General features: G+C 38.9%; 1 protein-coding gene across 1 annotated transcript in view; it reads right to left on the minus strand.

Moving 5' to 3' along the window:
* Positions 1–12,862, minus strand: part of LOC135203127 (putative serine protease K12H4.7) — a 232,294-nt gene that overhangs the window by 199,798 nt on the left and 19,634 nt on the right. Inside the window, exons 2-5 of the mRNA XM_064232771.1 lie at positions 6,897–7,623; positions 5,566–5,747; positions 3,747–3,979; positions 3,056–3,191 (exon numbers count right to left, since the gene is read on the minus strand). Of these exons, the coding sequence (XP_064088841.1) occupies positions 3,056–3,191; positions 3,747–3,979; positions 5,566–5,747; positions 6,897–7,133 (788 nt within the window). The 5' untranslated portion in view covers positions 7,134–7,623. The remainder of the gene's footprint in view (positions 1–3,055; positions 3,192–3,746; positions 3,980–5,565; positions 5,748–6,896; positions 7,624–12,862) is intronic.

Below are 12,862 nucleotides of genomic sequence, written 5' to 3' on the forward strand. Positions count from 1 at the left end.
TTCGTAAGCATGAGAGCATTATATAATATAGTGTTCTGCTGCGTTAGAATCCTTTAATAATGTTACCTAGGGTAAACAGCATTGAAAGGTTGCAATATCTTTCTTATTGAAAGCTTCTTAGCAAAAGGCAGACAATATTTTATTTATGTTTGCTTATCTATCCCCTCAATCCGAGGCTAAGACCCGATTGTAGGGGAGAGATACGGTTAGTTATTCCATCCCGCAGGAGAGAGAGATGTAAACGACCGCTCATGACCAAGAACTAGATGGTACTGCGTTGATCTAAGCGATAGCAGTCTCCGTTAGCCATCTGGCCTTACTCTTCCAGAGTTGCCAGCTACTCCATTCAATAAAGGAATCTTATAAAATTATTATCGAACTTCAGGAAGTTCTCATTAATGCATATTTAAGCGAAACAAGACTTCATTAAATCTAGAAGCTAAGTAGGTGTTGTCTTAACAATCCCTTCAAGCGTAGTCCTTCCTAGGAAACTCCTGGAAGGATACTGGTAATTGAGTTGCACAGCAAAGAGGTAACTACGGTATGGGCTTATGATTTGACCGTATCGTATTCTCATACAGCAGATACTCTAGTACCTTCTTTCCCTGCCGAGGCAGATAGAGAAAGGAAAAATTTTTACTATCTTCATTCTTTTCGTTAATAGAACGATAGAAAGAGTATATATATCTCCTTAAGGAAGGAAGTTAATCCAGGAACTCTTTAAATCTTCGTGATTTCCTCAGAAATCGCGGAAGAGACAGAATTCCTGTTCATATCTAGGGTTTACGGAAGGAAGTTGATATTTCCTTTCCGCCATCATACCCGAACGCCGATGAGATTCTTATTAAGAAAACTCCCAAAGCTCTTGCCTCTTCATAACGAGGGAAGAGCATGAATGAAGGAGAGAGTCCGCATTGAGAGGAACTGCCTATCACAGCAGTCTTCTGAATATTGAAAAAGGGCTTCTCTTAGTATCAGAATCCTTCTGACAAAAGTGAAGGCCGCCTGTGCGACATCTTGCACCTTTGCCAGGGGAAAGTTGCTCAAGTTAAAAACTCAAAGAGGAGCCTCGCGACTGACCTCTCTCTCATAAGAAGATTTGGAATATTCTGGCGCCTGGATAGTTCCGGGCGCCTGGAATGTTCCGCACGCTAGAAAGGCGACTCGCTCCTGGAACGTTCCACTTGCGTGGAAGGTCCTGTGCGCCCTGATAGTAGTTCCGAGCGCCTACTAGGCTCCTTTTGATAGTGCTAAAGAGGACACATTTCACGGGAGCGACACGGCTGAGCCCAGAAATTAATATTTCCCTTTCTTGCAAACTATGTGATTGTCTACCAAAAACTTCGGTAGTTACATGTCATATATTCTTCGAAATTTTCGAAGTCAAATTCATTAAAAATTTAATAAAAGCGTATGCCGAACCAAAGACCCAGTACTTCCCTGCAAAAGACAGCCCAGAAGATCAATGGCGATGAAACACGAAAATCAAGTCAGGAGGTACCGCAAACGTATGTTTACAATACGGGCGACAGAGAAAATCTGGTTCTAGAAGGTAATGGTTCCTATTCCTGCCACCCAGCGGCGGGACGGTAGATCACCTGACCTACCTACCCGTAGCGTGTGCCGCGAAATTCGAATTTCTGTCGGGGACGACGGAGTCTATAGCTAAGTATATATCTGACAGGTAAGTTGAATGTATGAAACTATCAAATAACACCAAAACAACTAACCACCAAAGGATAACTGCTGCAAAAACCAACTCTGACCTCACCAGACCCCTCACTGCTTGACTCTTGTAACAGACTTCCACTGACATACTACAGAGCGCCACAACAGACATGCTTCCAACCGCCATTTAACCACTCCCATTCATTCTCTCATTTTCTCTCTCTCTCTCTCTCTCTCTCTCTCACAACTTTTGGAGACGTTGTCAAATATAAACTACTATCATTACTCCTCCATATTATGGGGTGACTAGCAGCAACCAATGGGAGAGTGGGAGGATGGTGGCGAGTTTACTCAGTTGGCGGCGTGCCAGTTTTAAAATTGTTCTTGGTGGTCCAGGCAAATCTCGGGACTTTACAGTAACAACCTTTCGTAACAAACTATTTTCGTATGTAGAGCCAAAAAAATCTTCGTATTTGCTTTCGTATCTCGAGTTTTTCGTAAGTTGAGCCTTCGTATGTTGAGGTACCACTGTAGTATATGTACTTTTGAAAATGACTTATTGTTATCAAATCAAAATGATTTGCATAACGTATCTTGATGTCCAACTTTGTTCATACAGTAAAATTACGATCTCTTACCAATCTCTGCAGAACCTAAAATTCATGAAAGGCAACAATACAGGTAAACAACTCATATTAATTATGAATTGCCAAACTTCCTTGCAATGGCTCTCTGATTGCCCCAATTCATACTAGCATGAAAAGTGCCCTATTTGTTACACCAAGCAATGTATTGACCCACTTTCCTTGGTAAAGTTAACTGTCAGGGGAACTGCAAGGGGTGGTGATAGCCAATGCTGCAACATCTGAAAAAAAACTCTCAATTGAATACTGAATAACCTCCATGTGTGAGGAGTAAAGTATCTTAACTGGATGCATAAGCAGTGAAAATAAGGCTGTTTCAGAAGCCATCACCAAGAGGGAAGAACCTGGGAGAAACAATAACTGAATAACTATAGAATACAACAAAACTCACACTACCAACGATGGACAATTACATCACTCATCAATGGAAAATGCCAAAAACCTCAAAATAATAGGTATTGCAAATCTATAAGGACAAATGGATGATGAATATGAATGGCAAACTGTACTAAATACCTACTGGGGCTCATTCTGATAAAGCGACACAAAGTTCTATACTACACTATTTACTTATAAAATAGAATGACTTACAATGGAAGCATCTTTTGGGTGAACTTAAAATGATAATTTATGATCAGTCCAAACTCATGCTACTGAAGAGCCATTACACAGAATTAAAAACATTTATAATTAATGAGTTTCTAATAAGCAATCTCCTCTCTAAACTCAAGTGAATGACTTACTTGAAACGTTTCGTAATGTTTTGCCAACCAACTCTATGAGCCATAAGCAGTTGTAACTGTCTTGTTGCTTCTTTAATGGCAGTATTACAAGCCTCACTGACTGTTGCTAGGGCATCACGAACAACCTCCAGGTATTCTGTCAGTATAAGGGCAATCATCATAAGAAAATAATTAAAGGATTTAATGTTTGTAGTTTTTGTGTGGATTCAATAACTAAGACTGCAAAATTAAGAAAATGTCAAAATACACAAAGCTTTTAGTTTCCATTCATTTATACCTATCATTAAGCAAAATATAATACTTATATGTAAAATTCGAATGACTTTTCATGGTCTCTACACTCAAGGTTCAATAAAATGTAATATATTCTCATGGCTTTCTAAGGATTTTGTAAAAGAAAGACAGGATAGGGAACTGGGTATTTTATACTCCACGCCTGAATGAATATAAAAATAAGACAGGAAGAAAAGGCAGACATATAATGATATTACTCATCAGAGAAGGAAGAATATGGGTAGCATTTAATATCAATGATTACTAAAATACAAAATCCCAGGATAAAAATATATACTGTACACTGGGCCAAACAATGTCCTGCATCTAATAATATTCCTCTTTAGCCCTCTAATCAACAACTTTGTTTACTTAACTTTTCCAGTGTTTTGAAAAAAGAACAACTTGCAACACTCACCTCTAAAATCAATCTGGGCAACTATGGGGGCACTTGAGGCAATGGACCCATGCACCAAGTGAGGGTATTTAAGACGATACCATGCAGCCAAGGAGCCTGGATATGACCCACCAAATGCAATCCACTTGTTATCTTTCAGTCCAAGTTTCTCTTTCATAGCAACAGTGAAAGTAGCCAAGTCAGCTAAGGCCTGCTCACTACTCAGATATACCAGGTTCTCAACAGAGACATCTCTATAAAAACCAAATGTCCTGAATTACAAAGAGATTAGAAAATTAAGTTGCTGCTACATTTTCAAGCACTACAGCCTCATAAGGTGGCAGAATGGACCAACACCATGTTCAGTGTGTGCAATCCTCAAAATAACAGAGAAGAGGATCAGATGGCCATGGTGTTGGTGAAGAAAGGTGACAGATGCATAAGTTCCATACATACCATGAGCAGTAATTTTCAGTGAAGCCACAGTATTAATAGCAGTAGCATACAAAACCTTTGCAAAATACAAACCTATGTCTGCTGAAAAATGACATAACCTTTCATACTTTTATCTTCATAAATCCATAAACTAATGTTTCTTTAATCTTAAAGTTTTTCTTTATTTTATGATTATCTAGTGAATGTTGCAGTTCAGCATAAACCATTCAAAATCCATAGGAGAAAGGTAAAATCAATTACTGTATTACTTATGTCTTGATTCTTTGTATGTATTATAATGCTGCCAAAATTTCTTACATTACATATAAGAAGCATGTAAGAACTCATGAATAACTCATACAGCCATTTTGAAAAATTAGCATGACTTTGTACAGTTGTGGTAGCTCTGCTAGTTTCACCTAGACTTCACGATGTAAATGTCCTAAGTTCAAACCCTCCGCATGGCCCGCAAATATTCATTAGCAACATGACTGTAATGTCTTTGTGCATCATCAGCAACTACTGCCAAGTACCCCAGGTCCTAGCTAGGATGGAGAAGGGGGCTATGGTGTTAATCACATACTGTATGTTTGGTCTCTATGACAATGCGTAAAATGCACTGTATCCCAGGCTTCTGCCTCTCACAAATGAGCTTTAAATCTTTAAATCAGGTGCCTCCTAAATGTAGTGCATTAAATAATTTTAAAAGCCTCAAATTGTCCAGAACACAATAAAATAACAAATTCTAACTGTACGCTTGTTATTGAAATGAATCAACTTGTCTTCTGGCAAAGATATGAGCGGAATAAAAACTACATCACCACTAAAGAAGTCTGTACATCTGCAATGAGATTTTGCCAACTACTGTATTACGGAACTGAATCAGCTTGTCATCTGACTGAAATATAAATGGAATGAAAACTGCTCACCATTAATGAAGTTTGTATCTTCATTTTCTTAAAAATACAATAAAGATTTGCCAGCTATTCTAATAAAATGATATTGTTATTGTACAATAAAGTTTCATACATACTTACCTGGCAGATATATACGATTAGCTACAGACTCCGTCGTCCCCGACAGAGAAAATCTACGTATATATCTGACAGGGAAGTTGAATGTATGAAAATGCTATTGTTATTGTACAATAAAGTTTCATTCATACTTACCTGGCAGATATATACTTAGATTTTCTCTGTCGGGGACGACGGAGTCTATAGCTAATCGTATATATCTGACAGGGAAGTTGAATGTATGAAAACTAATGCTGAAAATATTAAAACAGTATTCCTGTTTTACAGTGCCCAGACACTTCAGGTAATAACTCTCATAACACCTGGGTGTCCTTTGAAAACATAATAATCAATTATTTTTTCATATTGTCAAACACTAAAGTAAAACTTACTCAGTTGGATGGCTTTTTCCATAGTAACGATGTTCCAGGCTTATCAAGTATGCATTGAGACGTTCAGCATACGGAATCCAGGCACCTTCTACCATCCATATTGGGTTAGCAGGGCCTTCTCCTCCTATCATCAAAAACACAGGTCCTCCTGGTTTGTAGAATGAGGAATTGGTGAAATATCTCTGCAAGGGAAATACTATACATTGTAAACTCCAAAGCATTGGATGTTTTTCTGTTTCTTAGGCATACAGGTTTATTGAATTTAGGCTAGCTTTCAAATAAAAAAAATTGGAAGCATTAGTACTGAAGACGTGTTTCACTAAGTACTTTTACTGATACTATACAGAACACCTATTTCAATAAAAATTATCATATACTACATATAAACTGTACATACATTTATGTATATACGTATAATACTTTTCCCAGTGTCAAAGATGCTTTTCTTCCTAAAATAACTCTAGGAAATTAACTATACTTCTTAGAGGGTAAAAGTTAAGTTTACATCAGCCTATTCTAATCCCTAAGGAAGGCTATCATTGCTAGACAGTAATCAGAATTACGAAGTACGTATATAAATTATTCTTAGTTAAAATACAGTAAATAAACAAAAGTATCATAAAAAACAAAAATAAGTTTCCACTTAAGATTCCTTCCCATATTGGTAGATTGCAGTAGACAAGTTAACAGACAAGTTGTAAGTTGATTATCCTATAGTATTAACAGGATTTTTGCTCTTCTCAAATGTCCCTGACTTTTAGGGAACGTTACTACATAACAAAAGTAAAATTGCAATGCATTAAAAGGATTTACCAGTAAATCATTTAATAACAAGAATATTTTATGATCATTTCTCCAAAAGTTTACTCTAGATTTTTTATATTTGTTACCAATCTGAACAATATTTTCTGGTTTTGAAGATCAAAATTTCACAAGTTTTGTCACTAATTCATAAATTAATTTCTTACACCTGAACCTGTCTACAATACTTTTAACAGGATCTACATTTTACATATTTGTACAGTAATTATCATTGCTATCATTTAAACTAAATATTCCAATGAAAAGTGCTTAAATCAACACTAACTTTCAAAGAAGACTTCCACAGAATAGAATTAAAAAGGTGAAGAGAAAGGTGTGAAGGAAATAAATGAAAACAAGGAAATGCTAAGTAACTTTAATATAGTTGGTTTAAAGATCTTTTCAAACAACTGTTAAAACTAAGCATGTCAATACTGATAAATACAGTTATAATCAAGACAGCCCAGGCCTTGTGAACAGGCAGAAACTGGTCTTGTTAGCTAAAGTGACACACCAATGGAGAGACTAACCTGTGACCATGTGCTGGTGTCTGTTGGGTTAAAATGGTCCAGTTTTTGAACAAACCACTGATCAGGAGGCAAGGTCACTCCCTTCGGCTTGGGTGGCGGGTACATGAATCCATTCCTTGGTCTTCCATATTTGTATCCCATGGATAAGCTTTCACCAAGTAGAGGCAATCCTAAAACTAGCCATACAGTAGCTAATAAAGTTGAAGAACATCCACTGGTAGTTATAAAACTTTTCATAGTGAATGTTCCAACTGATATTCTACCTAGTTCAGTGAATTATCTAGTCTTTAAAATAATGAAAGGATACTTGAAGCAATGTCTCTATAGTAGATAACTGCTATTATTTTGTTGGTTTTACAAGCTTCCCATACACCATCTGAAGCCAGAATTAGTAGAAGATATACTCAAATTTCAAATTTTCAAGTTTGTTAAAAAAAACTTATAGCTCTTGTTTGCACATGAGTTCCAATAAGCTTTAGATGACAAAATCTCAATTAAACCTCCAAAAGTGTTGAGATTTCCTTGCGTACCTACCGATTCGGTAGCAAGAGTAGTTTTGCGGTTTAATGTTTACTATTTCTTAAGCAATGGAACACTTGATAAGGCTACCACAGTATTTCAACTATACCCTGTACACAAAAATTACTCCTGCATTATTAGAGGCTTCTTGTGGACCCAATCTTACTTGCCTAAGATGGCCAAGCGCACGCCCTTTACTTTTGCAGACCTGTAAAACAAAATTGAAAAATTAAACAAATACATGGTTAGACATAGATATTATTACCTAGATATTAAGCTGAAGACAAGACTAAAGTAATCAATGCAGTCATATTTTGATAATGATATACAGTATTTGAAGAAAATTCATAAAATTTATAAGGGATACATTTAATTACGAATGCTGAAAAACTACAACATTTCTACAGTGCTTGATTGCAATTGTAATCCGATTCGAACATAAATCTGTCTTCTTAGAAAGAAATTCCACAGCTTTATGTGAATGGGTTTCAAAACTTGAACTTTACTCATGTGAAGTAATTTCTGCCAATTAGGAGATGACCAATGAAAATTTGATCCTGTATATATATGCAAGGATATTTTTGAGACATGATGCTTCAGCTCTCTATGTTGGGAATGTCATACTAAAGTCAACTTATTTCATTGTTATGATCACCAGCTACCATGGTAAATAGGAAATTTCTTTTGAAACTAACAGCATAACTTCTTCCTGACCTGTTTACAATCTTTGATATACAACTGAGAGAAAATAGTTTTTGTATTTATTAATACATATAAGCTCCAGCTTATATGTACATGTTGTTATTGATGAGACAGTGTGCATGACAAATCTCTTTGGAAAAGGTTGGGCCATGAACAACTTATCACAACTTTGCAAAGGGAACCAAAAAGGCCTATGATCACTAAAAGTGTAAGGAAATGGGTAAGTTGAGAGGAGGTAGAGCACCTTAAACAAGCTACAGATAACTCATATCAGTATGTAGCAGTCAAGGCGGGGCCAGGTAGAAATGGCAGAGTTGTCATATCTACAGGTATGTAAGTCCCATAAAATGCTTCCCGCAGATATAATCCTTATTAGGAGGATTTGCTTTAGACCTTGGGAGTCGAGGGAAAGGGTTTGCTTCTTCCCTGTTAACTTTTTTTTTTCATTCCCGATTCTATTTAGCTATTCTTTCTCTTTCTATAATTATAGATGCACTGAATGGCCTGTTGGCTCCGGTGTTTGGACTTGAGACATAAATTCATAAGTCAATTGATCTATTGTACCCTTAGAAAAGACAACCACTCATTCCTTCTTTGCATAACATTTTTATCAAAATAATCCAAGTCAGTAACAGGACCCACTTTCTCTTTTCTTTTTTGAAACACTGGAGATTCCACTATATTTCCCATCTCTCTTGCTTCCTTGTTAAGTCTACGAATAGTCATTTCTGACACTTTTGTTGCTTCAGATGTTCTCTGGAGAGCCTTCAAAACATCAGTTACAGGACCTTCGTGGTGTTTTTATAAAATGAAGTATTTCAGGAAATTATAAACTATTTCCTTGGCCTCAGGTGGTGGGTGAAGACATTTACGGGAGTCACTTGGGCTGGGCTGTCCATACTTATCACTGCAGGTGATCGAGAGCGAGTATCCTTTAATGATATTGACCATGACCTTTTAAATCCTCTTAAAAATCATAGGTCCCCTAAACTCAGATCTGGCAACGACGGGGATAAAATATGCCATATCTTCATTTTCATTAATGAAACTGAGGTTTTAACAAAGAATATATGAAATATGATATTGTTAAGATACAATAAAGTTTTGTACATACTTACCCGGCAGATATATACTTAGCTATAGACTCGGTCGTCCCGACAGAATTTCAAAACTCGCGGCACACGCGACAGGTAGGTCAGGTGATCCACCATTCCCGCCGCTGGGTGGCGGGGTCTGGAACTATTCCCGTTTTCTAAGCCATAATTTCTCTTCCACCTGTCTCCTGAGGGGAGGCTGGTGGGGCCATTAATCGTATATATCTGCCAGGTAAGTATGTACAAAACTTTATTGTATCTTAACAATATCATTTTTGTACAAGTAACTTACCCAGCAGATATATACTTAGCTGATTGGCACCCTTGGTGGCGGGCAAGAGACAGCTAAAAACAAAATAATACTTAAACTAAATACATTAAAAAACAGGGAAAAAAACAACCTATGTTCTTGGATAACATAATCCATAGTTCCTACCTTATTGGGCTGAAGACTTCATGACTACTGTCGATGAGTCTGCTTGCCTCAAGAGTTTCAACGAGGAATGAACCTATGGTTGAATAAACTCTTGGATCGTGTCAATGGGGGCTAGCCCGCTTACGCGACAGAGCCTATACTGGATCGTACCAATGGGGGCTGACCCACTTACATGGTAGAGCCTTGACCTTTTGTCATATCAATGGAGACTCGCCCTCTTACATGACAGAGTTAAGGTTATTAAACAAATCACAAAGAGCACTGAAGCCAATCCCGATCACCTGACCATGTTAGTATTGTTACAATCTATGAATTGTAAGAGGGTTCCCTATTCCCTCTGACAATTAACCAATAAAAACAACCACCAATAAACAGTAATTTAAGCCTTAAACTAAATAGGAAGGATTAGCCTCAGCCCCTTCTCCCAGCACTGAATTCGCCGAAACATACGCTCCAGAGCAAAGCACTTTTCGTACGAAATTTTAACGTCTCTTAGGTAATTCGAGGCGAACACCGAATTACATCTCCAAAATGTCGACTCTATAAGAGCCTGAAGCGACCATGTTTTGTGAAATGCCATAGACGTAGCTATGGCTCTCACTTCATGAGCTCTCACTCTGAGAACCTTGAGATGCTCTTCTTCGCACTTAAGGTGAGCTTCCCTTATTACATCTTTTATGAAGTATGTAAGGGCGTTCTTAGAAATCGCTCTTTTCGGATCTCTTACAGAGCACCAAAGACTTTCTTCTGCACCTTTCAGCAATTCTTCTTCTTCAGGTAGAACTTGAGTGCCCTGACTGGACACAAAGTCCTTTCTAGTTCTCTCCCTGTTAATGAAGCTAGTCCTTTTATCTCAAAGCTTCTTGGCCAAGGCTTTGAGGGATTTTCATTTTTTGCTAGAAAAAATGGTTTAAAGGAGCAAATCGCTGAATCCTTCTTAAACCCCACTTTACCTTCCAAGCTTGCAACTCGCTAATTCTCTTGGCTGTTGCTAACGCAAAAAGGAATAATGACTTTCTCGTTAAGTCTCTAAACGAAGCTGCGTGAGACGGTACAAATTTTTCCGACATTAGGAACTTGAGGACCACATCCAAGTTCCAGCTAGGCTTCTTGATTACATGTTCTTTCGTGGTCTCAAAAGACCTTATAAGGTCATGAAGATCTTTATTATTCGTCAGATCTATTCCTCTATGTCGAAAACTGAGGCCAGCATACTTCTGTAACCCTTCACTGTTGAAACTGCCAGGTTACAGTCTTTTCTCAAATATAGGAGAAAATCTGCGATTTCAGTTACAGAGGTACTGGAGGAGGATATTTTTTTTCCCTTACACCATCTTCTAAACAACTCCCACTTCGACTGATATACTTTAGAAGTGGAGACTCTTCTGGCTCTTGCAATAGCCTTCGCCACTTCTCGTGAAAAGCCCCTTGCTCTGACAAGTCCTTCGACAGTCTGAAGGCGGTCAGACTTAGAGCGGGGAGGTTTTTGTGAAACCTGTCGAAGTGGGGTTGTTTGAGAAGATCGTTCCTTAGTGGAAGCGATCTTGGAAATCCACTAACCACTCCAGCACCTCTGTGAACCAATCGAGAGCCGGCCAGAAGGGAGCGATGAGGGTCATTCTTGTTCCTTCCGAGCAAGCGAACTTCCTCAATACTTCTCCCTACTATCTTGAAAGGAGGGAAGGCGTATGCGTCCAAGCCCGTCCAATCTAGCAGAAAGCTGTCTACTGCTACTGCTTGAGGATCCGAGATCGGGGAGCAATAGGTTTCTAATCTGTGATTCTTGTTGGTCGCGAACAGGTCTATATTGGGCCTTCCCCACAGATGCAAAGTTGTTGGCAAATCTGAGGATTGAGAGTTCCATTCCGTGGGTAGGACTTGTTCTTTTCTGCTTAACAGATCTGCCCGGATCATTTTTCTCTCCCTGCACAAACCTTGTGAGGAGAGAGATCTTCCTTTCCTGAGCCCAAATCAGCAGATCCTTTGCTGATTCGTACAGGGAAAAGGAATGCGTCCCCCCTTGTTTCTTTATATAAGCGAGGGCTGTTGTGTTGTCCGAGTGAATCTGAATCCCCAGACCTGAGACCTGTTCCTCGAAATGAAACAAAGCTAGATGAATGGCTGTTAGCTCTTTCTTGTTTATGTGCCAGGACACTTGTTCTCCTTCCCAAGTGCCTGACACTTCTTCCGAACCTAGGGTCGCTCCCCACCCTGAATCTGAGGCGTCTGCAAACAACGCTAGGCGAGGGTTCTGTAAGCGAAGGGAGATTCTCTTGCTTAGTTTCTGTGGATCTAACCACCGAACGGATATTCTCCTTGATCCCTTTCGAGATTGGAAATGTATCTCCTAGATTGTTGGACTTCCAATCCCACTTCTCCTTCAGATAAAATTGAAGGGGTCGTAGGTGAAGTCTTCCTAAGGAAACGAACTGTTCCATCGAGGAGAGGGTCCCCAGTAAGCTCATCCATTCCCTCGCTGAACAATGTTCTTTCCTTAAGAAGACTGACACCTTTTCTAAGCAACGTTCTCTCCTTTCCTGCGAAGGATACGCTAGAAAATCCCGAGAATCCATCTGAATCCCCAGATAGACAATACTCTGCTGGGGAGTCAGCATGGATTTCTCGTGATTTACTAAAAGTCCTAAGGACTTTGTCAACTTTTAGAGTAACTAATAGGTCCTCCAGACATTTTTTCTCCGATTGGGCTCTTATTAGCCAATCGTCCAGATATAACGAGATCCTGATCCCTTCCAGATGTAGCCAATAAGCTACATTCTTCATGATGTCCGTAAAGACTTGAGGGGCAGTCGAAAGTCCGAAGCACATCGCTCGGAACTGGAACACTTTCCCTTGGAACATGAACCTCAGATACTTCCTTGCTGCCGGATGAATTGGCACATGGAAATACGCATCCTGAAGGTCCAGGGACACCATCCAGTCCCCTGGACGAAGAGCAGATAGAACAGAGGAAGACGTCTCCATTGAAAATTTCTTCTTCAATACAAAGAAATTCAGGGCACTGACGTCTAGAACCGGTCTCCATCCCCCCGATGCTTTCGGTACCAGGAATAGCCGATTGTAGAATCCTGGAGACTGGAGATCTTGAACCAGTTCTACCGCTTCCTTGGAAATCATCTGTTCCACTGCTTGCAACATAGCAAGCTTTCGGACCGGATCCGAGTATCTTGCGGTCAACTCCCTCCCTTGGAGTTGTC

The sequence above is a fragment of the Macrobrachium nipponense genome, chromosome 33 (assembly GCF_015104395.2).
Source record: "Macrobrachium nipponense isolate FS-2020 chromosome 33, ASM1510439v2, whole genome shotgun sequence".
Classification (NCBI taxonomy): domain Eukaryota; kingdom Metazoa; phylum Arthropoda; class Malacostraca; order Decapoda; family Palaemonidae; genus Macrobrachium; species Macrobrachium nipponense.